This window comes from Erythrolamprus reginae, chromosome 6 (genome assembly GCF_031021105.1).
Source record: "Erythrolamprus reginae isolate rEryReg1 chromosome 6, rEryReg1.hap1, whole genome shotgun sequence".
Classification (NCBI taxonomy): Eukaryota; Metazoa; Chordata; class Lepidosauria; order Squamata; family Dipsadidae; genus Erythrolamprus; species Erythrolamprus reginae.
The window spans coordinates 45,557,366-45,584,216 of record NC_091955.1 but is presented as its reverse complement, the minus strand read 5'-3'; the positions used below and the strand labels follow the sequence as shown (position 1 = coordinate 45,584,216).

General features: G+C 42.7%; 1 protein-coding gene across 5 annotated transcripts; it reads right to left on the bottom strand.

Moving 5' to 3' along the window:
• Nucleotides 1-1,853: 1,853 nt before the first annotated feature.
• MDM2 (MDM2 proto-oncogene) lies at nucleotides 1,854-22,947 on the bottom strand. 5 transcript variants are annotated; one of them, XM_070755680.1, is made up of 11 exons: nucleotides 22,530-22,947; nucleotides 22,061-22,148; nucleotides 20,359-20,433; nucleotides 18,556-18,689; nucleotides 17,430-17,479; nucleotides 17,075-17,136; nucleotides 15,304-15,364; nucleotides 14,401-14,555; nucleotides 11,238-11,387; nucleotides 2,851-2,928; nucleotides 1,854-2,686 (listed from the first exon to the last, which is right to left on the bottom strand). In XM_070755680.1, exons 2-11 carry the CDS (start codon nucleotides 22,142-22,144, stop codon nucleotides 2,135-2,137), a joined length of 1,401 nt encoding a protein of 466 aa, XP_070611781.1. In that variant the 5' UTR covers nucleotides 22,145-22,148; nucleotides 22,530-22,947; the 3' UTR covers nucleotides 1,854-2,134. The 5 variants fall into 5 exon arrangements, with proteins under 5 accessions (XP_070611781.1, XP_070611782.1, XP_070611779.1 ...); XM_070755681.1 differs by having other exon boundaries at nucleotides 22,652-22,934; XM_070755678.1 differs by having other exon boundaries at nucleotides 22,250-22,919.
• Between the last annotated feature and the right edge of the window lie 3,904 nt (nucleotides 22,948-26,851).

The following is a 26,851-nucleotide window of genomic DNA, read 5'->3' as shown; positions in this document are numbered from 1 at the left end:
TTCTGTTTCAATCTTTGAGAATAGAAAATGTGCACTTAGGTCAGAGTGTTATAATTATTAATTTATGGTTAATTTAATGAAACATTCTCTTTGCCCTTCACTTAAAATAGAATTACTATACTAACACAACTGGATCTTAGGGATAAAAATGAGAAGTCAGAAGAGACCAACAGCATGTTTTACATTATTGGTCTTTTCTCTTTAATGGATAAATGAATGCAAACATTTGCTTGAAGAAATTGTCCTGTCCCATCTCCTCCCCCCCACTGTGTAGGGCATCTGTACACACATGGAAGCTACTTTGAGCAACCTGAGCCAATGTGTACCTATTAAGCATCTATAACAAATGTTCTTGGATAGGGTACTGTATAAGAAAGCATGAACTGTTGCTTTTACTTTTCCTTACTCTCTTTGGAATCACATTTTAGAACTCTGAAGTCAAGAGAATTCTAAACTAGGGGAAATATTTCAATGACAAACTATTTTTACATTCCAAGTAGAAAAAAATACTGATGCAGTATTTTGCCCCAGAATTAATACAAATGAGGAAATACTATTTTATATGCATGCATACACACAGAGAGAGACCAAAATATCCCAAGAAATACAACATATTATCTTCTTTGTCAGATCTCATTTTAGAAAATATGACTTCGAATAAATTGATCACCATTACAATCTTTAGAATGTAGATGTGGAGGAAAAGAATCAACATTACACACTGCTGTCTCTTTCTACTACTAAAGAAAACTGGAAACAGATAACCTATTACTGCTGTGAACTGAATTACTATATGAAAATAAAATGTGGAGAAGAAACAAAAGCAAAAGGGCTTTTTCGTTGTTAGATGTAAAGTCGTGTCCGGCCCATCATGACCCCATGGACAATGTTCCTCCAGGTCTTCCTTGTCCTCTATCATCCCCTAGAGTCCATTCCACTCTAGCTGACTGCTTCAGTGACTCCATCCAGCCCCCTCATTTCTCTGCCGTCCCCTTTTGCCCTCAATCATTCCCAGCATTAGGCTCTTCTCCAATGAATCTTTCTTTCCCATTATGGGCCAAAGTATTTGAGTTAAGCAAATATTGTTTATTGGTAAATTATAGGTTGCAACCCACACTCATTGTACACTGTTTGCTTCTTCAAAAAATCTTTTAAACAGAATTCTTGCCATAATACTTGATTACAGCACAAATGTAAGTCATTCTTTATAATTTCCTCAAATAAATACAAGTATGGTAACCATGGCCTAAAGAACGCAACTCAAGTAGACCACTTCATTGGGTTCACTGAGGCAAAGGTAGAGCTTTCACATTGGGAATAGATTGTAAGCTTCTCCAAACCTAAAACAATTGTCTGCCTCTTGTTTTAATCAGCATTAAGGGATCTGTCAGAACAACCATATTTTTCAGAATATAAGACACACGGGAGCATAAGACACACCTTATTTTTGGGAGAGGAAAATAGGGAAAATAGATATCCAGCTGGCTAGAGTCCTTATTCTAGTTAGTTTCTGCACATGATTTTATTCCCTAGTTAGGGCTGAAAAAAAATCTTTGGAGGAAGTAGCAATGAAAACAAGCCGGGAACAGCCATGTATCTCATTAGGGCTGAGGAAAAAAGCTTAAGACACACCCAAATTTCTAGCCTCTTTTAGGAAGGGGGGCGGAGGGGGGGAAGGTGCATATTATACTCTGAAAATTACAGTACTTTCATCAAATCAGCTTTAAGCTCTTTATGTGATAACCTTAATTGCTAGCCAATAACCACTTAGATACAATAAAAATATTAAACAAATGGAAATCTGGAAAACTAAAAATTGTTAAGCACCTTCCATTAAGTAAATCAGTTTCAGATTTAGAACATAATATATACTTTATTTCTGTGGTCCCAACAAGAGTATTAAAACTCCTTTACATTAAATAAAAAGAATAAACTCTGAACTATCAGTCTTCATCATGTATACATATGCTTAATGTTTTGGCAAATTTCAAAACTAAACTGGAGAATTATGATTACACTGTCAATTGCAGTGCAATATTTAAAGGTTTCTATATTTTGGAAAATAAATACCTGTAAACATTCAACATTGCATTCTGTGTTATTCTAAATGTAGGAACGGTTGTTTGTACTGCAACTAGCAAAAGTAAGTTAGCACTATCATCTCAATAGGCTGCCTGCAGACTGGACAAGGTTTGTTCCTTTTCTTCAGCTTTTTTGCACATACAAAACATAACATTAAGTGTCCTGTCCTTCCATGTACTATACAACCATTTTTAGGTCTTGTTTGACATATGACACAAGGCTCTACACTGGAGACAGGCTGCCTGAGTTCCAGTCTTTCTTCTTTGTCTTCAATGTCTTCTTTCTCAGATTCTTTATTGTCTTCTTGACTACTACAAAGCATACTGCTAGATGTAGATGGCTGTGAATATGCCTCACTTTCCTGAGATTCGGGACTTTGTTCTGCATTTTCTTCTTCTTTATCCTCATTAATTTTCCCTTTCTTACAGTCAGGAACATCAAAGCCCTCCTCAAGGTTTAAAGGTGAGGGATTTAAAGATTTGCTCTTCTTGGCTATCTCAGTCTTTTTATCAGGAAGCCAATCCTTCCGAGGAGTCCAGCATCTTGGGCAATGGGATGGAAGAGGTGGGTTCATCTCATTGCACTTTGAGCATTTCCAATAATCCTTTGGTGAATTAGATAGAAATAATTTATTTAAAGCAAATGTTTTATCAAAATAAAAGATAAGCTATAAAGTTGTTTGTGCACATGATAGGCTCTAAGAAGACCTCAGGAAGGGCTTAAAGAATATGTTGCAAATTCAAAATCTCAAACCAAGATTTTACTTACTGCTAGTGAAATTTCAGGGTCTTCATCAAATGAATCTATATCACTGTCTTCCGTCTCATATATAGTTACTTGATATACCTGATTAAAAATTAAATTATTTTTAATAAAAAATCATCCAAATATATTTTATAACTCTAGATTAAAGTTAATTTGTGAAGCTTTAATTCTTTAATCAATGAAAATAAATTTCACAATTATTTTACTATCTGAGAAGAAAATACAGTAATTCTCCACTGCATCTGGAAGGAGAGTCCAACATGGGTAATTTACCAATCTTATTGGTAGAGACTGAGTTAATTTAAATATTTAAATATGAGGTAGTCACCGCCCCTTAGCAGCCCCCAATACCTCAGTTTTAAAAACTCAGTCTTAGTGTAGAGACTGTTGAGTTTTTCTTCTGTACAGAAGGCTAATATATTAATAATAATAATAATAATAGTAATAATGTTAATAATAATGACAAGGATAATAAAGATATTAATCTTTCTGCTCTTTCTCACCCATTTTCTTTTGACAGATGCTGAAAAAGGAGAAAGGATTCCAAGGGGTCTCTGCCCTCCGCGGGCAGAAGCACCCCCACCGTGACTCTCCTCGAGCTTCCCTTCCCTCAGTGGGTACTATGCTCAGCGAGCAGCACCTCAGCCTAGGGTCCCCGGCCTCAGTGGCCATACCCGGCTGCCAGCTGAAGGTGAGGGGGTCAGCCCCCCTCACTGGGAAGCTTGGAAGGCAGGATTTCAGCCGAGAATGAACGCCGCTTGATTTGGCGCCCAGCCAGCGCCTCTCAGCTGTTCGGCGGCTATTTTTAAAGCCGCCGCCGCAAGCCGCTCGCCGAGCCGGAGAAGCCGCATAGATCGGCTATGAAAGCGGCTGTCAGATTCGAGCGTGGGGGGGGGCAGGGCCCTTACCGGCGAGTCTCCCAGGGAGCTGTCAGCGGCAAAAAAGAGCGGGAACGCCATTTTGGAGGGCGAATAATTCCGCGCCCGCCATGTTTGGGGCGGGTAATGTTGCTCTCCGCCCAATCACTGGGCGCGACCAGCTGTTACTGGGCAGAATTAGGCTCTGAGGTGCTTAGACGCCATTTTTTGCTGACATTTGGCCATTGACAGTCGTGTCTGTCAAGTGTCTCTTGAGCTTGCTGTTAAATAACAACTGTGAACTGTGAGTAATGGAGGAAAAGACCTTAGAAAAAGCATCTTCTCCCACTGTCATGCCTCAGGATAAAGGCAAGGGGAAGTCCAAAGATAAATCTAAGGCTCCAGCCTCTTCTTCCATCAAGGAGGCAGAGAGGCGCATTAAAGCGTTGGAGCAGAGACTGGAGGCAGCCCTCTTGACTCCAAGAACCGTCTCTCCCTTATTGCAGGCCAGGGATCCACCAGCCCAATCTGATTTGAGACCATCAGAAGCCTTGTCAGAGAGAGATTGGTCTCCAGAGGCAACATCCCTTTATGCCTCATGTAGTTCCTCCATCTGGGTCTCAGCAACAGAGACCAGGGTCTGCCAGCCACTCATTGAGGAGTGCCCCGTCTGACACCTTTACGCCCACTGCGGCTGGGCTGCGTGTGCAACCAGATACCTGGCAGCAGATGTCCCCTGCCTTACAGGGACTCATCTCTGATGTTTACTCACAAGGGATGGCTGTGGGGGTGCAGCAAAATGTCCAACACCCCCGCCCAACACAGCCCAGGAACCTATGGGCTGCACCGCCCCCCTCGGGTATGGGGTCCTGGATGGAGGAGCCGTCACCCCTAGAGGACACTGAGAAAGAATATGATTTTTCGGATGACGAGACCGCTCCTGATCCTCCTGTGACAGCTGGGCTCTTCAAGGCTCCCCTTTTCAAGATTCTGCTTCATAAAGCTAAGCAGGTGGTGGATTTGCCGGGTCCAACCAAGGCTACTGACGCCTCAGATGACCCTAAGCCATCAGCAGTGCTATTCAAGGAGCCCCAACCCGAGACTGATCATGTGCCATCCTCGGAAATCTTCAGACAAAGCATCAAGCGCCCATGGCAGCAGCCTGCAGCAGCACAAGGCCCTTCTGTCATTGAAAGAAAGTTTTATACTTTGGATGATGACATGGAAAAGCTGCTGGAATTTCCGCCAATCGACCAGCCGGTAATGACTTTGATTTCTAAGGCCTTGGTACCATCTGAAACCGGTGATAGTTTGAAACCGGAGGATAGGAAGGCGGAAATTTTACTAAGGAAGTCACATCAAATGGCAAGCTGGGCGTTTAGAGCAGCGACCGCAGCTTCGTTTTTCAACCGGGCCTCCATAATGTGGCTGCAGGAGGTGCAAGCCCGCCTAGGTCCAGAAGAAGGTCGCTTACGTCAGGACCTGAGTAAATTATTGGCAGCTGCGGAGTTCTCAGCGGATGCTACCCTACATGCCGCAAAATTTTCGGCTAGAGGTATGGCGGCGTCACTTGCATCCAGACGCCTCCTTTGGCTGAGGAGCTGGCCAGCGGACCTGAAGTCCAAGTGGAACTTGGCATCATCTCCATACCAAGGGGAAAAGCTCTTTGGAGAAGCCTTGGACCCTGTCCTCATTGAGGATAAGGACAAACGGAAGACCCTTCCCAGAGCATACCGTCTCCAAGAGCGTAGGCCCAATCCCTACGCTCGCCGTCAGCAATTTCGTTGGGACCCCTCTTCTTCGGCAGGTCAGAATAGGCCATTCACTCAAAGTCAGTATGGCCAACCCACCTTTAGGGGAGACCGTGCGGCCTTTCAGGATAGGCCCAGAGGATACCAGCAGTCCCGGCGCCCTTTCCGAGGGAACCAAAGGGGCTTCAGGCGCACAAAATGACTTGGCTGCCTCTCAGCCCATAGGAGGCAAACTTCAAAGATTCAGTGCCTCCTGGAGGAATACCTCCTCCGACAAATGGGCTATAGCAACGATATCGCGAGGACTGCGCCTGGAGTTCCTGCAGCCCCCGCCAAACCAATTTGTCACTTGTCCGCTAACGCGAGACCCAACCAAAAAACGTCATCTACAACTGGAGATAACTCATCTTCTCAAAATTCAAGCGATAGAGACGGTGCCCGAGCATGCCAAGGGCACAGGGTTCTATTCCATTGTGTTCCTAGTGCCGAAGTCATCAGGGGGGTTCAGGATGATCCTAAACCTGAAACTCCTGAATACGTTCATTCGGTATCGCAGATTTCGCATGCACTCCCTACAATCGATCTTGGCCTCTGTTCGGCACAACGATTTCCTCACCTCTATCGACCTCAAAGAGGCTTACCTGCATGTTCCGGTTTGGCCAGCACATCGTCGTTACCTCAGGTTTTGTCTCAATGGGGTCCACTACCAGTACCGTGCCATGCCGTTCGGCCTGTCTTCGGCACCCCGTACATTTACGAAGCTGATGGACATTCTGACAGCACATCTAAGGGCCCAGTCCATAAGGGTTATGGCGTACTTGGACGACATAATCGTTATGTCCAAGTCTATGGCCCAAGCGCAGCACGATCTGGCGCTCACGAGGCAAACTCTGCAATGCCATGGGTATACGGTCAACGAGGAGAAGAGTCATCTTCATCCTACCACATCAATCCAACATCTGGGCTCCATCATAGACACCGCAAAGGACACGGTTTCCCTAACACCAGAGAGGGTACTCAATATCCGGAGATTGGTATCCAGCCTTCGACGACAAAGGCAGACACCGTTGGCAACGTTGTCCAAGGTACTAGGGACTATGGTCTCATCCACAGGGATTGTTCCATGGGCTCGTCATCACATGAGAGGCCTCCAATGGTTCCTCCTTCCAGCCCAGAGGGACAAGGTGAGTCACTCGCACCGGAAGGTGAGACTCCCTGCTTCAGTCAAACAGTCGCTGGCATGGTGGTTGTCCCCAGCGTTGATCCAGGGTTCTCCTCTTCACAGCCACGAGCGTGTGATTATCACAACGGATGCGAGCTTGTCGGGCTGGGGCGCCCATATGGGTCCTCATATAGCTCAGGGCCTATGGTCTCAGGAGGATTTAACCCAGGTCAATATCAACATTCTCGAACTCAGAGCGGTTTTCTTAGCTCTTCAGGCCTTTGCTCCCTGGGTTCAGGACAGGCATGTCCTGATTTTAACGGACAACGTGGCCACGAAAGCCCACCTGAACCATCAAGGAGGTACGAGATCTCATCGTCTCATGGTTCAAGCCACGGATCTTTTCGATTGGGCCGAGACTCATCTGGCCTCTCTGACGGCGGAGCATATTGCGGGGACCAGCAATGTGCAAGCGGACTGGCTGAGCAGGTCCACTCTGGATCCTTCGGAGTGGCAACTGGACCTGGCACTCTTCAAGCAGATAGTGCTGCGATTTGGTCTTCCATTGGTGGACCTCTTCGCAACCCCAGCAAACACCCAATTGCAGAGGTTTTTCTCCCGGTTCCCAACGCCAGGGGCGGAAGGGGTCAATGCCCTATGGTCACCATGGCCCCAGGGGTTACTGTATGCCTTCCCCCCGACGTGTCTCATTCAAAGGATATTAGACAAGACAATTCGGGAGGGGGCAGAGATGATAATGGTAGCTCCCCATTGGCCGAGACGGCCTTGGTTTGCAGACCTAGTAGCCCTGTCGGTGTCTCCCCCGTGGAGGATTCCAGATCCCGAGGTAGTGTTAGTTCAGGGGTCAGTTTGCCATCCGAACCCGCAGTGGTTCAAACTGACCGCCTGGCACTTGAAAGGGCGGGTCTGAGACAGCAAGCTTTGCCAGACGAGGTTATATCCACCATTCAGGCAGCACGTCGCCCATCAACGGTAAGACTCTACCAGGCCACATGGGCGGCCTTCTGTAGGTTTTGTTCGAACCACCACCTTAATCCGGGGGAGGCTTCGGTTGTTTCAATCTTACGATTCCTACAGTCAGGGGTAGAGAAAGGGTTAGCCCCAAATACCTTGAAAAGGCATTTAGCTGCTCTGGCAACCATCATCCGATTACCCCACGCTCGCTCCCTTGCACAAGATCCTTGGATTAGGGATTTTATTAAGGGCGCGATTAACACCCAAGCGCCTCCAGTACACAGATTCCCGATGTGGGACCTTTCCCTGGTACTCAAGGCGCTTACAGCCCCTCCTTTCGAGCCGATGAGGACGATTCCAGTACAATTGCTCTCCTTAAAGACTGCCTTTTTAGTGGCAATTACATCGGCACGCCGAGTGTCGGAGCTGTCAGCCCTGTCTACGCATGCAGATTTGTGTGTATTCCACCCAGATCGAGTGGTTTTGAGGTTAGACCCTTCATTTATTCCCAAGGTTAACTCTGGGTTCCACAGGGCTCAAGAATTAGTGTTGCCAGACTTTTGCACACATGGACAGCACCCTCTCGAGTTGAGATGGCTCAAGGTAGATGTTCGGAGGGCCTTGAAAATCTACATCAGACGGACTGGACATTTCAGGAAATCTGAGCGGCTGTTTGTGTCCTTTGGCCAGCGATCAATGGGTCTTGCAGTATCAGCTAGGTCCAACAGTCGGTCTCAAGTACCACCAACCGGGGTAACAGCGCATTCCACTAGAAGTGCAGCCACTTCGGTTGCTTGGAGGACTCAGGCGTCCATAGAGGACATTTGCAGGGCGGCTACGTGGGCGTCTCCTACCACCTTTATACGCCATTACAAACTGGACTCAGTAGCTTCGGCGGAAGCTTCGTTTGGGAGACGGGTTTTGCAGCAAGTGTGTTCAACTCCTGCGACCGTAGCTCAGCCTTTTCCCTCCCATGGGCAGTAATCTTTGGTATATCCCATGTTGGACTCTCCTTCCAGATGCAGTGGAGAAGAACCGTTGTACATACCTGAACGGTCTTCTCGATGCACTGGAAGGAGAGTCCAAACCCACCCGGCATGGTTGGTTTCGCCAGGTCGCCGGAGTCTTGGGGTTACAAGTTGAACAGTTATGAGGTTATATGGTTGTTGTTTAATAAACAGGTTATCCTTAAACTGGCTTCGTTTTTAAAACTGAGGTATTGGGGGCTGCTAAGGGGCGGTGACTACCTCATATTTAAATATTTAAATTAACTCAGTCTCTACCAATAAGATTGGTAAATTACCCATGTTGGACTCTCCTTCAAGTGCATCGAGAAGACCGTTCAGGTATGTACAACGGTTCTTTTCCCATCTCAAGTCAAATGACTCTTTAATTTTAGAATATTTTAAAATCAATAAAATCTTATTAGGAATTATCCCTGAGAACAAGACTGAGATAAAAAGGTTAAGTTACCAGCTTCCTATTCTTTCAGAATACAGTGATATCTCATCTTACAAACGCCTCGTCATACAAACTTTTCGAAATACAAACCCGGGGTTTAAGATTTTTTTGCCTCTTCTTACAAACTATTTTCACCTTACAAACTCACTGCCGCCGCTGGGATGCCCCGCCTCCTATGGGAAACATTGTTTCGTCTTACAAACTTTTTACCTTAAGAACCTCGTCCCAGAACCAATTAAGTTTGTAAGACAAGGTATCACTGTACTTCCAAAATCAGTTATCAATTGCACTACACAATTACAGTAATACCTTGTCTTACGAACCTAATTGGTTCCCGGAGGAGGTTCATAAGACGAAACATTGTTTCCCATAGGAAACAATGTAAAATCAATTAATCTGTGCAACAACAAAAAAACGCAAAAAACCCGCCGCCGCCCGGCTGTCACCTTTTGAAACAGCCAGGGGGCTTCTTGGCGGCCTCCCGAACGGCGAATGCCAAACCCGAACTTCCAGGTCTAGGAGGCCGCCGAGAAGCCCCCCGGCTGTTTTAAAAGGTGACAGCCAGGCGGCGGGACTTCTCAGTGGCCTCCCGAACCCGAACTTTTGCCAAACTTCTGGGTTCGGGAGGCCGCCGAGAAGCCCCGCCACCCGGCTGTCGTCTTTTAAAACAGCCGGGGGGCTTCTCGGCGGCCTCCTGAACCCCGAACCCGGAAGTTCGGGTTTGGCGTTCGTGTTCAGGAGGACGCTGAGAAGCCCCCCGGCTGTTTCAAGAAACGACAGTCGGGCGGCGGGGCTTCTCGGCGGCGGCGGGTTCGTAAGAAGAAAAAAGTTCATAAGAAGAGGCAAAACATTTCTGAACCCCGGGTTCGTATCTCAGGTTGTTCGTAACACGAGGGGGTCGTATCATGAGGTACCACTGTACTTATTTTAAAAAGCTAGAGCTCCAATTCAGAAAATTAAAACATTAAACTATTCCAGACAATATGTGGCTTCATACAATATGAGTAAATTGACAGGGTTTTTTTAGATTAATGGGTTTTTAGTGTATATTTTTAACTATTAGATTTGTATACTTATTGTTTGCATTGTATGTTGTGAGCAGCCCTGGGGCCCGGGAGCGGGGTGGTATACAAGTCTAAATAATAATAATAATAATAATAATAATAATAATAATAATAATAATAATGACAATAATAATAATAATAATAATGCTAAACCATATCAAATAACTCACATCCTAACTCTGGGAGTGAAAGCAAACATGGATGTAAGAGAGAAAGCTTTATAGGAATTGCATAACCAACAGTACATTGTTTTTGATATTATTAACTATTTTTGGAGTTCTATTTTTTTTATAGTAATCTTCAAAGTGTTGACAACTTGTCAGTAGACAGCTTAATCAGACACATTCAAAAAGACTAATGATGTAGAATTTTGCACTGAAAAGTTCTAGGTTTAAAACCTGGATTCTATTTTCAAAATGAGGATCCTTGGTGGTCTGAGCTTGTTTTCTTGCAGATGGTTCATTACGCAAACTAGATAACATGAGCATTCAGAGCTGTACCCTAGTTTGGGTAATGAATCGTCTGCAAGAAAACAAGCACGGTAAGAGATCACCAAAGACCCCTCATTTCAACTCCAAGCTACAATTCTCTATTAATTTTCAAAATAGAATAAAGAATATGCCATTCAGGGAGGAAGCATTTTCTCCCAGCAACAAACTTTATTTTCTCATTCAATCTCCTTTTATACAGGGTGCGTTCCAAAAGTAATGCAATTATTTTTTAAAAAAGTAATTTATTGAACAAATTTGCACAAACACTTAAAAGTCTTCAAATACTGTCCAATCAGCCGTGATGAAGACCTTGCGAGGTCCCCGAAGACACCTTCCAGGGCACATACCGGTCATGGCAGAGTCGCTGGAAAAAATGTGTAGAGGCCCAAGGACAGTACTTTGAAGAATTTTAAGTGTTTGTGCAAATATGTTCAATAAATTACTTTTTTAAAAAAATTGCATTACTTTTGGAACGCACCCTGTATATATCAGGACTTACATCACATAAATCTACCTCTAGATTTTGAAAGATTGATAGTTCACTTGCTAATGTCCACTTTTAATTGTTCCTACACAAAGTTACATTTCTCAAACAACATTCTGTCTGATTTTTATTCAAATATACATACTTCATCATCCTCATCTGTTAGTTCAAATCCTTCTTCATTAGGACTATAGTCTTCTGAGTAGATAGATTCAACTTCAAACTCTACACTGAATTGATCTGAAATTGAATCCTCATCTAACCAGTCTGAATTTTCACTTAAACTGGCATGATCCTAGAGAGAGATAATGTTTCTGATTAGAATAGTAATGAAATTTAAGAGACGGGTCCCTAAAATTATAATGCATATATAGGATGAAAAAGAAAATCTGAAATAATGGCAACCATTCATTTGACCTTTTCAAAGTTAGGACAGCACTGAAAAAAGTGACAGATGACTAGTCTCTGCACTTATGAATGCTGTAGTATCCCCATGGTCACATGATCAAAAGACAGATGCTTGATGACCTGCACGTATTTATAATGTTCCAGTGTCTCTGGGTTACACAATCACCATTTGTGACCTTCCCAAGGGCCTTTCAACAAGCAAAGTCAATGAGGGAGGCCAGATTCACTTACCAACCATGTGATTTGTTTAACATTCATGGCAAAAAGGATTATAAAATTGGGCATGACTCACTTAATGACCACATCAGTTTAACAATCCCACCTGGTTCAGGTCCTAATTATGGTCCCAAGTTGAAGATTGCCTGTAGCTCCTTCAATGAAAAATGCATATTCCCTGAAGTAGAGGGGCATTGCTATGGAAAAGAAATATTTTCTTTCTTTAAAAACAAGGCTACTTCCATTATTAAAAGGTAAACACTCATCTTTTAAAAGAAAGAGCATTATTGAAATGGCATGGGTATGAACAGAAGAGAGTAACTGTCAGGGTCTACTTCATTCAGAATTTAGAAAGTAAAACTCAGAGTCCATTTTGAACTTCAAAGAGCACTTTTACTATATCAGTAGTGAAAGCAAAGTCCAAAGAAAAAGGCGTGTAGAATGCATATTATGAAGTACCCCAACTACCCCCCATTGACAATCCACCTAATCCTCTGTGTCCATAGGCGTCAGGTGGGTGCATCTTCAGTTGCATGTCATACATCTGGAATTTAAGAGGCTGTTAATCTTGGGCTGGTGATAAATAGTTCTGCTCTGCATATTTGTGCCAGGCAGACGATGATGGGCTGAACCTTCTCCCCCCTCTTCCTTATACATTCAAACTTTTACACGGGCTCCTCCAGCATAGCTTCCTCTTCCAAATCCCAATGTCTCCCCCCATCCACCATTTCCGATGGAAGCCAATGCAAGCAAGACATGAAGAACAATGCAGTGGCTAACACTAACTATTTTTAAGTGATAATGATCATAAGGCATCAGTTGTCGTAGTGTTTTAGGAATTGCCTTACCATGATTCTGGGTGGAATATTTAGCATTTTAGCAGGTGTTGTGCTACATGAAAGTCTAAAACATTTTTTAGCCAGGATTATATTTTACTGTACTGCTCTGATATCCCCAAGCTCTGATATCAACAGATTCACTGTTGCATTGTGCTTTATCAAATCAAATGTTGCTGAAAATGTCAGTCAACCCTGAAATGCTATTACCCATCCTGCAAAATTCAAAATCGTATTTTAATAAAAGCTTCCTCTATTTTACAATATCTAATTTAACAAACCACTGGCTTATTTAAGCAGAATAAACAGCTCTTATTTTGCAAAATTTGTACTGTGATTGCATTTACAGAAAGGCTCTAGATGTAATAATATACAGTGGCACCTCTACTTAAGAACTTAATTCATTCTGTGATCAGATTCTTAAGTAGAAAAGTTTATAAGAAGAAGCGCTTTTTCCCATAGGAATCAATGTAAAAGCAAATAATGCACATGATTAAGGAAATCACAGGGAGGGTGGAGGCCCTGTTTCCTCCCAGCAGATTCCTAGAGAGACCCCATGGAGGCTTCTCCCTGCCTTTTCCAACCGTTTCCTCCCAGGAGATTCCTAGAGAGGCCCCACAGAGGCTTCTCCCTGCCTTTTCCGGTTACAGTTTCGGAGGCTCAGGCTTGTAAGTGGAAAATGGTTCTTGAGAAGAGGCAAAAAAATCTTGAACACACGGTTCTTATCTACAAGTTTGTAAGTAGAGGTGTTCTTAGGTAGAGGTACCACTGTACTAGCTAAGAATACATTGATGTTAATATGGCTGAAGCACCTTAGGCAAGAAGGGCAAGGACATTTAAGTTTGAAATATAGTGGATGGAGGTGGACAAAATACAGCATCTTGAAATACGCAACTCAGATTACTAACAACAAATTTCACAGTAGTAATTCCATCTTACAAATTATGTCAATTCATCGACAAAAAGAAAATTCAAACTATGAAAGCTAACAGTCACAGTAGATATACATCAAAACGACTATCTCAATAATAGTAACTGTTAGAAGGATCTTGGAGTCGTAATGGACAATCACTTAAATATGAGCTAGCAGTGTGCTGCAGCTGCCAAAAAAGCTAACAGTTCTAGGCTGCACTAACAGAGGGATAGAATCAAGTTCACATGAAGTGTTATTACTACTTTATAACGCTTTAGTAAGACCACACTTGGAATATTTCATCTAGTTTTGGTTACAATATAAAAAATATGTTGAGACTCTAGAACAGTGACGGCGAACCTATGGCACGGGTGCCACAAGTGGCACGTGGAGCCATATCTGCTGGCACACGAACTGTTGCCCTAGCTCAGCTCCAAAGTGCATATGTGTGCTGCCCAGCTGATTTTTGGCTCACAGAGGCTCTGGGAGGGCATTTTTGGTTTCCATTTTTGGCATAGGGTTTTCTGCTTGAGCAGAGGGTTAGACTAGAAGACCTCCAAGTTATTCCAATTCTGTTATCTTTTTGGTGGGTAGATTCCAATGCAACACAATTGGGGTAAACATAATAAACATCAAAGAGAAAAATTTTTCCTCTTGTATACACAGGCCTTTCAGCCTCTCACTTCATGAAAAATTTTCTCAGCCATTTACTGTCTTAGAATACAGACGTGAATTCAATATTCTATTTCTGATGGAGAAACTCTACAGATAACAAATTGGCATGTTTGCTGAAAAGCCTTGATTAGTTTTCTTCTTTTTTGACATGACAGGTGAAATACATACCATTTTCTCACGCTATTATCACTTACTTCCAGTGGTACAAAATTAACATAATTAAGTTTCGTGTTTACAAATTTAAACTAGTATCTACTTACTGGACTTGGTGAAGAATTGATTGAACTGCTGCTGTTGCTTTGCTCACAATGTACTACACACCGTTGAAGGCTTTCATCAAATGTAAGAGAAATACTGTCAGATTTATGCCTTTTTCGTTCTCTTTCATTCTTCATATCTTCTGAAGTACTTTCGTCTGTTGAAAACAAAGACTCTCTTAAGCAAATGACCAAATCTCTGATTTTGTGTTAGAAAAGAACTTAATGAAGAAACTCTGCTATGCAATTCCTAAATTTCAGAAAGTGTGGGTGATTGCTGTCTTATTCTTATCATTCTGAGGACTAAATCGTCTTTCCATATTCTGAAAGAAAATAACTAGTACTACCTAAAATGTTTGCATAAAACACTAACAGCTCACTAAGACATCTATTGACATTCCCACAAAAAGTTAATATTTTCAATGTAATTCCAAATTATAAGAAATTGTTCATTGGATTGCAATCTTGAAACACTCCTAAATATTTTTAAAAGCAGGCATTATTTTATAAAGATTAAAAAAAGCTTCTACTTGACAGTAGTAATGGTAATTAGATTTAAAATGTTTCTAGTACAATTGCTTTTCACTACCTCAGTTGGAACAGTGTGAAGTAAATTGATCTATAGGATAAATAATATTCTAGATACAATAGAATAAACAAAGCTGCTATATCTCACTTAGCTATATCTCCACAACACACAGTATTAGACAAAAAAGTTAAATTCCAGTGTTAAATTTGAGCCCAACAGCCAATGTATTAAAAAGTATGAGAAGTCAATCAGAGGTCAGCAATCAATATAAACAACTCTATTTCCACTCAATGTATGCAATCACATTACTAGTCAATGAATACATTTGAATATTCAAATGACTCTAAGGACTGAAATATAACACAAGATTTATATGCCTGTTTCACTGGATCTTGTTCTTCGGGAAGTAGTTGCTTCAGTGGCTTCTTGTATTGTTTCCTGTTTAATAAGTAAAACTATTTCAGATTTACATGTGAAAGAATAAAGAGGCATACACCATATACATTCCTGAGGAATTATCTAAACCCAATGGGACATGCCTGCCACATCTGCACTGTCAGAGAAAATATACTGCAGATTCAGTTAGTCAAAGAATTTCAGCTGCTGAGGTCCAGAAAAACCTTCTCTCCTGCGCCTCCTGCTCTTTGGAATATCTCCTTTTTCCATCCCTTTACTTTGTTTATTTGGGGTAGAGTCAGGGTAGCTAAACGGAGCTGAGCGTTTACTGGCAGGATGCCCTTCCTGACATCTACAGTATATGGAGTTCACAGCAGATATTTTCTCTTTGTACCGATAGAGAAACCTTTGCTGCTACCAAGGATTGAACTTTCAACCTTCTCTGCCCCCACTCCATGTTTTATTTATGTAACACATAAGCATTCAATTTCCATCAAACTGTGCGATCTGGGCACAATTGTTTAAGTAGTCATAATCCATATATTTGCTATATCATTCATCACAATAATATTGATAATAATATAATAACAATAATATCTAACATTATCTTCTTTAACAACTCTCCACTTTAACATTTCTTCTTTTAAGATTTAATTGGATTTGTATGCCGCCCCTCTCCGGGGACTTTTTATGTCTCCTCATTCCTAACCCCGTTTCTATTGTCAACCCATTCATTAAATATGTGCCATATTAAAAAATAGTCAGTTTCTTCTTTATCCTTAATATTAAGCATTAGTCTATCCATTTCTGTGCATTTTAGTATTTTCTTAATTATATTCCCATCTGGTGAAATCTCATCATTTTTCCATTGCTGTGCAAATACAATTCTGGTTGCAGTTAATATATATAAAACCAGATATATAGTCCTTTTATCAGATTTTCCCAGTAGGATGCCCAACAGAAATGTCTCTACAGTAGTTTGAAATCTATATGCTGTTTTATCATTTTTTCCAATCAAGTACGTATTTTCGTCCAATATTTTTTAGTTTTTGAGGATGTCCACCATATATGGTAATATGAACCAGATGATTGATTATACTTCCAGCATTTAGCGGATCTATCTTTATACATTTTTGCTAATCTTGTCAGGGAAAATGCCATCTATAAAACAGTTTATACAAATTTTCTTTATATGCAGTTGACATAGACATTTCTATCCCATAGTTTCTGTCATTCATCTAATTCTATTGCATATCCAAAGTTTTTACCTGCTCACTTTCAAGTTTAATACTTAATAAATAACAATATATTTTATCTGTTTTTCATCCGTTCCAGTTAATATCTGTTAATTCTTTGTTAAAACCATACATTTTAGCATCTTTCTTGTAACAAACTTTCGAAACTTTCAACCTTCTGAGTGGGAGGCAAGCATGTCTTCGCCTCTCGGCCACCACGCTGCACCTTCCATAAGGAGCTGAAAACCTAGTTCTACCAGTTGGCTTGGGGTCCCAATGGGGGAATGCTACGCTGGAGATGGTTGGCAAATTAATAGCTGATCCCACCTCACCACTCCACAACTTGTTACTTCCCTCTCTATATTTTTACCATAACTTATGTTATTGTTACATGTATATTTGTACTGTTTTGTTGGTTTTAACTTTGTAAGCTGCCCAGTCGCCTTGTGCTGAGATGGGTGGCAAATAAATTTAATGAATGAATGAATAAATAAATACAATATAAATCAGTGATCACCTTTAGAATGTTTCCATTTTCTAGCTGGCATCTGGATTGATTCACAGCTATGTTATTAGAGTCTTTAAAAAAAATACATATTGGAAGTCACAAAACATGAAAGCTGGGAATTTACACACACATTTAAAAATTATCTAGTTATTACTTTATAATTGTATAAATTTCAATTCCTTTAAATTCTGTAATAAATTGACCAATAGAATTAGAAAGGATTAAACAAATATTTATATAATTGCATTTCAGGACCTATTCTCTTTTCAAAATTTTAACTATGTAACAGTTTAGTGGGTTTCTTATTTGCACCTAGCCTCTGTCCATCAATTCTAGTGCAAGCTTATTAAAAAAATTAACTTACCTTCCTGGGAGACTGTTACAAGGTTTTTGGAAATCATAAAATATAACTGCCTATTTAAAGATAGAATAAGATCTTAGCTTTAGATATAAAGAACAACAATGATGAAACAATGATGAAAAAAGCTTGTGTATTCAGAAACTTCTGGCAGAATAAACAGAAAACTGAAAATGGCTGCTAAAAGCAGAGTGAAGGAGGGCTCTAACAGTGCAGATTTGTATTGTACTTTGTTCTGTATTTTGTACTACACTTTGCTCATTCAGCAAACAGTACAGATCTTTCAGTATAGATTTAGATTCTCCTCCTCCTTCCAGCTTTTTTATTTCTCTGAGTTCTGACAATTGCCTGAACAAGTCCTTGCAGTTTTTTTGGCAACGTTTTTGGAAGTGGTTTGCCCTTGTCCTGTTCCTAGGTTGAAAGAAAGTGATTATTTCAACCTTGTACAACTGACTTTGTGCCTAAAATATGACTACAATTAGGCAGGATTGCAATTAAATCTGCATTTACTTTGATACCATTCATTTATACTAACAGCCTAGCTGACACTTATTAATTATCTGCCATGTTGGTTGAAGTAGCATATTTTATCCCCCCCCCCACCAAAAAAAAAAAAATCTAAATGGCCATATTAATACTATATATTCAGATCCAGCCATATTGTTATGCTGGGTTAGCACTTAGTATCCAGATTCCAGCTTAACTTCAGTCTTGACCTAAAGTCATCCAGGGCTTCCAAGGCTAAAAGATGACTAGAAACTGCATCCTTTGTTCCAGCCTAGCACCTTAAGCACTGGCTTAAGAACACTGGCTATAGTACTTTTTTAAAAATATAGAAAAAAACTTTTATCTACAGCCCCCAATAAACTACTGTGAGCTCTCTCAGAATTATATAAATGCAATAAATAAATCCTGCCAAAATTTGGATGATTTTCTTGTAGACAGCATTTTATTTCACAATATAGCTGCTAAGGAAATACTATAAAGGTTACATTAGATTGCAACTTTAAAAAATATATTCACTATAAGCATGCAGACAATCTGAATTGATATGTTTGTAGTACATAAAGTCATGTCAGTAAAATTATAGCACAGCATTTAAGACCAATCTACAAGTTTGGGGTTATTTTACCTGCGTTCTTTTATAGAGAAACTCTGTACTCCAAGCAGATCCCCGAGAAGGTCATTTGCACAGTGGACAATATGCTGTTGCTTTTCATCATATAGACGTTTAGACATAATATATTGGCCAATATAGAACAAAATCTACAACAAAACATTAAAAAGTTTTATAACACAAGATTTCAAAAGTAGAATTTGTATTGCATTTACTACAGGTTGCTCACAGAACAATTGCATTTATTAAATTGTAAGCCAGTTCCCAATAATGTCTCAGTTATAATATTGCTATGGTGCCCTTCTGGAATTAGAAATATTTTTAAGTTTAAATATTATTTTTCTTAATTTCCATTTATCTTATAATTTAATAAGATCATTTTTAAAATTAGAAACTAATGAATTACTTCTAATGAAATTAGAAATACAGTGGTACCTCGGTACTCGAACGCTTCCTTTCTCGTACATTTTGGATAACGAACAAAATTTTCGGCAAAAATTTGCTTCGGTATCTGAACAAAAATTCAGATACCGAACAGCCAGAGAAAATTTTGTTCATTATCCGAAATGTAATCCCGGCAGCTTCAGGGGGCTGAGGAGCTCTCTAAGAGCTCCAAGCTGCAGGAAAGGTGGGGGCTGCTGCAATCCCGGCAGCTTTGGGGGGCTCCTTTCCTCATTGCTTCCTTTTATTACCTGTAAGCAGCTTCAAAAACTTTTCCCCTGTGGCTGCAACAGCGGCGGCTTCCTTTCCAGTAGCAAGAGCGCCGGGAAGTCACGTAATGAAGGGAAGCTGCTGGAGCGGCAGCAACTGCTGAGATGGCTCCGCCGGCTTCCCTTCATCACGTGACGTTCCCGGCGCTCTTGCTGCTGGAAGGGAAGCCGCCGCTGTTGCAGCCACAGGGAAAAAGTTTTTGAAGCTGCTTACAGGTAATAAAAGGAAGCAATGAGGAAAGGAGCCCCCAAAAGCTGCCAAGATTGCAACAGCCCCCACCTTTCCTGCAGCTTGGAGCTCTTAGAGAGCTCCTCAGCCCCCTGAAGCTGCCGGGATGGCAGCTTCTGGGGGCTCCTTTCCTCATTGCTTCCTTTTATTACCTGTAAGCAGCTTCAAAAACTTTTTCCCTGTGGCTGCAACAGCGGCGGCTTCCCTTCCAGTAGCAACAGCGCCGGGAACGTCACGTGATGAAGGGAAGCCGGCGGAGCCATCTCAGCAGTTGCTGCCGCTCCAGCAGCTTCCCTTCATTACGTGACTTCCCGGCGCTCTTGCTACTGGAAAGGAAGCCGCCGCTGTTGCAGCCACAGGGAAAAATTTTTGAAGCTGCTTACAGGTAATAAAAGGAAGTAATGAGGAAAAGAGCCCCCCAAAGCTGCCGGGATTGCAGCAGCCCCCACCTTTCCTGCAGCTTGGAGTAGCGAATTTATTTATCCCATTGGAAATAAAGAAAATAGATTTAATTGGTTCCCAGCGAGTTAACAGGGGCTGGGAACCAATTAAATCCATTTCCATTATTTCCTATGGGATAAATAAATTCGGTACTCGACCAAATCGGTTCTTGACCACACTTCTGGAACGAATTGTGGTTGAGTACCGAGGTACCACTGTATTCACAATGTAGAAAATAATTCTTTCAAAATGGGCAAATTTGCAAAACAGAATATGGGTCTTGCCTTTGCTTTCATAAATAAAGCTAAGATAGTCACAACCCACCATCTCATCTGTGTACTATTCTTCACTCTTCAGCCACATTACATGTTCAATGTATGAAAAATAAATACCTAAATAATGTTCACTTCATATGTTGACTGCAATGAATCTATTTACCTCCCTCATGGTAAAAGTATCCTTTTCTGCACCAGCAAAATGTAGAAGTTTCATAAGCAATGGTTTGGGTTTAATCTGAAAATATAAACAAAGGTGCAGTTGATTTAGTTATGTCTTGTTCAAAATATGAGAAATGTTTCAAAAACTAACCCAGCTGTAAAGTTTTTATTTATTTATTTAATTGGATTTGTATGCCGCCCCTCTCTGAGGACTCGGGACGACTCATAGCATATATAAAAAAAGAACAGTAATGTAATCCAATTAGTACTACAATATTAAAAACAATTAGAAAGAGAAGATTAACCTAAAAAACTAACTTATTAACCAAACATTCAGCAATCACACTTAAGGCATTCAGTGGTCAGGGGAAGATCTAAGAGTCCCAAGCCTGGCGGCAAAGATGAGTTTTTAAGCTCTTTCGGAAGGCAAGGAGGGAGGGGGCAGTGAGAATCTCTGGGGGGAGTTGATTCCAGAGGACTGGGGCTCCCACAGAGAAGACTCTTCCCCTAGGTCCCGCCAACCGACATTGTTTGGTCGACGGGACTCTAAGGAGGCCAACTCTGTGGGACCTCACCGGTCGCTGGGATTCGTGCGGCAGAAGGCGGTCTCGGAGATAATCTGGCCCTGTGCCATGTAGGGCTTTATAGGTCATAACCAACACTTTGAATTGTGCCCGGAAACTGATCGGTAGCCAATTTCTGAACACTCTTCAGAGGTAGCCCCATGTAGAGAGCATTGCAGTAGTTGAACCTCAAGGTGATAAGGGCATGAGTGACCGTGAGCAAAGATTAATAGGCTCAATAATAGCAAATCTTTCTGAGATCACCCTCAAAACAGCTTGTATTTAAAAGCAGAAGGGGAGAAAAACATAATTTCCTAATACTGTTTTTATCATTCCCCAAGATCATGTTTCTATCATTCCCCAAGATCATATCCAAATAAGAGAATAAAGGTCACCACAAAGTGGTACCCACTTATAGCAACTTCAGCTTTGAGCCTGCCTCCAAATGAGGATACATTTTTAAATGATTTTCACTTTGCCTCAAAAATGTCTTACGTCTCAAATACAGAGCAATACTTAATGTAATTACTGCAATCCCACCCAGAAAGTTTTTATACCTTTCAAGTGACAGATTCTACCTTGCACCTGAGAAATTTATACCGAGAAATCTCACTAGGCTGAACGTCCCAGGACTTTATAGCTTTTTTACTGGGTGTCTTTGGCTTCATATAAACAATCATTTCAGGAATAATTACACAAAAGCATATTCTTTAAGCCCAATGAATTTTCCCCAAGCAAATTAACAGTAGCCTTTTTTGAATTTTTAAACTGAGATACTGCAAAGGATTTTGAACAATGAAATAGATCAGAGTTCTCCCAATAAAAAAAAATATCCTATTCCCACACTGGCTAAATCAAACCTGTCATTTGCTGATCTCAGGATGCTGACTGAATCCCTCATTGCAATTCCTAAAACATGGTTTAAAATTTAAAACCTGCGACCCACCTAACTTATCCCTCCCCCCTCCCCCATTGCGTTTAAAGAACCCTCTTCCTAATTTAGGGTGCATACACAAGGAGTAGCTAATAAGAACCACTACCACCCGCCCCCTCCCTTCCTATTGCCCTGTCGGCAGGACACTCAACAGGGGCCTCGGGGAAATGCAACCGTCTCTGAAGGGTCCCGCTGCACACGCTTACCAGGCCTTCTTGATCCGAGCGGCCAATGATAGCTGAGCCAGCCCCAGGCTGGTCGGTCGCAGAAGCCATTTTAGTATTGCACATTTGCCTGGTAGGGAGGAAAGCGGGAGGGGAGTAAAAACCAAGTAAGACGAGGCGGTGCATCAAGCGACAGGGCAGCAAAATTCTAAAGCACCTCACTGACCTTACCTACCGTGAGGGGCCCTTGCAGCTACGCGAGTTTCAACTGCCTCGCAAGAGCCGAGCATAAATAGTAGCCCCGCGACCTCGTTTAACGGGCATGTCTGGACTTCACTCCTCCAAACAGAACGGCCAGGCATGTCCGAGCATGATTAGGGAAGAGGCGTTGACTCAACAAAGTAGGAGGGACAGGACCGGAGCGAACCCGCCCGCCGCCGCCGCCGCCGCCGCCGCCGCCCGTCCCCTCCGCTCCGCTTTTTCCCCAACGATCCCTCCAAGCTGAACTCGCCTTCCGGGGAGGCCAGACGAGAAGTTCTTCTTCCCGCCCAACTCCGGAACCGCTCCGCAACTCCTTCCCTTGCGCCTGTCTCTTTCTCTCCCCCTCCCCCCACCGCCCGTTTTCGTACGCGCCTCTTTCCCTGTTAGCGAAAGCCGACCACTTCCTCCTGAGAGAGGAGGCCGAATTTCACGCCACGCGTCGCCATTTCGAACCAAGGCGCTCGAAGCTTGCTTTCTTTTTCATGCGGCGGCAAGCGCCACTTCCTGTGGCTGCTGTTGCGCGAGCGGTCTACGTGGCGCCCCCCAGCCTGGCCTGCTGACACTCGCGCCGTCCCCCGACTTCCCTAGCCAGCCCGATCAAGCGGCTTTCTACGGAAGGGGTCCCCCCCTTCACCCCCCTCAGACGGCCTGCCTCGCGCTGCCGTTTAAGAGCGGGAAAGAGGGAGGGGATCGTCTGCTGCTGCAGACTTCCGGCATTGCGCTGCATTCCGCGGGTTTAATTTTTTTTAAAAAACCGCACAAGGTTTATAATAAAGCAGCTATCCTATCAGCGTATATAATTCGGTTTTTATTTTATTAATTAATTAATTAGATTTGTATGCCGCCCCTCTTCGAGGATTATTTGCTTCGATAATTTTTGGATCTACACACGAACAAAATCCGATTTACGTTTTCTCCTTTTTTCCCACAGCCTGAAAGGCCTAGATATCTTATTCATTGTAAACTGTTTTTATTGTTGTCCATTCTGGAGATGGGAGGCTTATAAATCCAATAAATTGAATTAATACTGTGGAGACCGTGAATTCTACATCTTCCTTAGCCGCCACACCCAGCTGGGTGACTACCACAGTACATTTATGTGTCAAATGCTGTACATGTGGAAAACTTAAGAGACTTGCCCTGACATGTCCTGTGGTGCATTTATGCTTCTAACCTCTCTCAACCTATGGAAAATACAGCTCAGCTGCTCTAGTGAAGTTCACCTGTTGGGTACACAGACACATCCTTGCAATCTTCACAGTCTCCTTTACAGCTCTTGAGAATGCTTCAATAGTGGTCTTCAGCTCTTCTGCATTTTTATGTCTCATGTCTCTCATCTTTCTCTAGGCCAGGGGTGGGCAATTAATTTTGCCATAGGGCCCCATGAGAAATTGGAATGGTTTTAGAGGGCCGGACTAATATAATTAACTCAGTTCTACCCAATACTGTATATTATTGTGTAGAACTGAGTTAATTGTAATATAATTATAAAGTATAATTATATATACAGTATAATTATATATTATATATTATATCTTGAACACCCGGTTCTTATCTAGAAAAGTTGGACCGACCTCTGCGGGCTGGTCACAGACAGCAGGCAGGCCGCATCCGGCCCTTGGGCCGCATTTTGCCCAGGTCTGCTCTAGGAAATGCCCCATAGATTCTCTATGGCACTGATGGCAAACCTTTTTTTCCTCAGGTGCCAAAAGAGCATGGGCACTCGCTATTGCATATGTGCAAGTGCCCACACCCAAAATTTGATGCCTGGGGAGGGCAAAAACAGCTTCCCCCAACCACTGTTCCTTGTTAGCTGTGCGCGTGCGCACACTCTCAAAATACCCCCCCGCGCAGCCTTTTCCTTGGGCGCGCGCTCCCCATTCCCCTGCCATCCCGCGGGGGGTGGGGGTGGTGGGGGCGGGGAGGCGCGGGGAGTAGAAGGGAACCGCGGCCGCCCCTGCCTCTCCATGGTGCCTCCGGCCCCCTCGCGCTCCTGGCCTCTCGGCCCTACCCCCCGCCCGATCCTCCCCCTCTCCTCCTCCGCCGCCTCCCGCCTTGGGGCGCAACTTCTCTCCCGGCGGCTGCGGCTTCGGCTTCTCGGGACGAAAGCGCTCCCAGCCAGGGGGCTGCAAGAGGGGTGGGGCAGGCTTTCCCAAAACGGACGGAGAAAGCCCTCTCTCGCAGCCCCCTGGCTGGGAGCGCTTTTGCTGTGAGAGAGGGCTTCCTCCATCCGTTTCGAGAATGCCTGCCCCGCCCCTCTCGCAGCCCCCTGGCTGGGAGCGCTTTCATCCCAGACTTCCAGCAAAGGGGCTGCAGTAGAGGCAGGGCAGGCGTTCACGAAGCGCTCGGAGAAAGCGCTTTCGCAGCCCCCTCGCTGAAAGAGAGAGAGAGAGGGAGAGAGAGAAAGTAAGTGAGAAGAGAAAGAAAGCAATAGAGATAGAAAGAAAGAGAGAGAAAGAAAGAAAGCAATAGAAAGAGAGAAAACGAGAGAAAGAGAGGGAGAGAGAAAGTGAGAAAAAGAGAGAGAGAGCAAGAGGGGGAGAGAGAAAGAGAGAGAAATGACTCTTGATTTAAAGCATATGGTAAAAAGCACCCAAATAATAAGAGAAAAAAACCCCAGCCGTTTGTGTATGTGTGTGTGTGTGTGAACTCTTGAACCATTTCCAATAGCTCACCTGTTATTGGAAATGGTTCCAGAGTTCACACACACACACATACACACAAGGGGGGAGGAGACAGGGATGGAAAAAGAGAAGATAGTAATAATAGTAATAGATTTTGGTTTTGTTTTATTAATAATTTCTTTTAATAAAAAAAGGGAATTTTTTTCTTATTCATTCATTCATTTATACTTCTATGCCACCCAGTCCCAAAGGGCCTGTCGCTCAGACACTATACTTTTCCGCCCACACCGAAAACTTCTGGTGGGACAAGTAGGCTCATGTTTTGCTCTCCCTAGTTTCCAAAGGCTTCCCTGGAGCTGGGGGAGGGTAAAAATGCCCTCCCCCATCCTCCCAGAATCTCTCTGGAAGCCAAAAAGGCCTTCCCAGAACCTCTGTGCAAGCCAAAAATCAGCTGGCTGGCAAACACATGCACACGAGCTGAACTAGGGCAATGGCTCGCATGCCGGCAGATATGGCTCTGCGTGCTACCTGTGGCACCCGTACCATAGGTTCGCCATCACTGATCTATGGGGTTCAGGTCAGGTGAGTTTGCTAGCCAATCAAGCACAGTAATCCCACGGTCATTGAACCAGGTTTTAGTGTTTTTGGCAATGTGGGCAGATGTCAAGTCCTGCTGGAAAATGAAGTCAGCATCCCCATAAAGTTGTTCTGCGGAAGGAAGCATGAAGTGCTCCAAAATCTCCTGGTAGACAGCTGCATTGACCCTGGACTCAATGAAGCACAGTGGGCTAACACCAGCAGATGACATGCCTTCCTAAATCAACACACTGTGGAACTTCACACTGGACTTCAAGCATCTTTCATTGTGTGCCTCTCCATTCTTCCTCCATATTCTGGGACCACTGAGCAACAGACGAGGTCTGTTTTTCTTTAGCACAGGTAAGACAATTCTGATACAGTATTGTGGTTCAGGAGTAGCTTGACAAGAGGAATATGACATTTGAAGCCCATGGCCAGGATCCGTCTGTGTGTGGTGGCTCTTGATGCACTGACTCCAGCCTCAGTCTACTCCTTGTGAAAGTCCCAACACTTTTGAATCGCCTTTTGCTGACAATCCTCTCCAGACTGCTGTCATCCCTGCTGATTATGATTCTTACTGAACCACACTGAGAGTCCATTTAAAGGCTCAGGAACCCTTTGCATGTGTTACGGCTTAATTATCTGATTAGAGTGGGACACATTGAGCCTGGATTATTGTACCTTTTCACAATACTGTATTCTAATTTTCTGAGATTGTGGATTTGGGGTTTTCATGAGTTCTACCCATAATCTTCACAATTATGGCAAATCACAGATTGAATTATCTTGTTTTGCATGTAAGGAGTCTCTCTCATATATTAGTTTAACCTTTTAAGTTACATTACTGAAATAAATGAATTTTTGCACAATATTCTAACTTTTTTACCTGTATGTACTGTAGATTCTCAGGATATAGGCTTTACTTGTATGCGTAGTTGCCCTGGGATGACATCAACACATTGTATTCTGATATCCAAGCTTTGGTGATAGGATGGTTTATAAATTACAATAAATAAAATGTAGTGGCATGCTATTTATTCACATAAATTAGAAAAATATACAGCAAATTTTTGGTAACTAATAGTGTATATTAAAGAGATGCTTGCAAGAGTGTTTTTAAATTATTTTAGCAGTCTTCTTTCCACAAAACCCATTTTGTAAAACTGCCAAATTAATCTTACTCACATTCAAAATATGCCCATTGGGTGCCGGTTGTTGTGGCCTAGAGGTGGAGCTCTTACTTCACAATCAGGAGGCTGTGAGTTCGATCCTAGAGGCAGATATAGGATCTCCTGCTTAGGCGTGGGTGGGTGGGTGCGTGGGTTGGACGAGATGACCTGCAAGGTTCCAACTCTGTTGATCTGTTAAG

Excerpts from the sequence above, each read along its gene's own strand:
- MDM2 (XM_070755678.1), bottom strand. The coding sequence starts at position 22,380 with ATGCCTGGCCGTTCTGTTTGGAGGAGTGAAGTCCAGACATGCCCGTTA. Across the intron at positions 22,149-22,249 it reads GCAAGGGCCCCTCACGGTAG|GCAAATGTGCAATACTAAAA; the intron begins GTAAGGTCAGTG and ends CCTCCCTACCAG. Across the intron at positions 18,690-20,358 it reads ATACTTTTACCATGAGGGAG|ATTTTGTTCTATATTGGCCA; the intron begins GTAAATAGATTC and ends GTTTTGTTGTAG.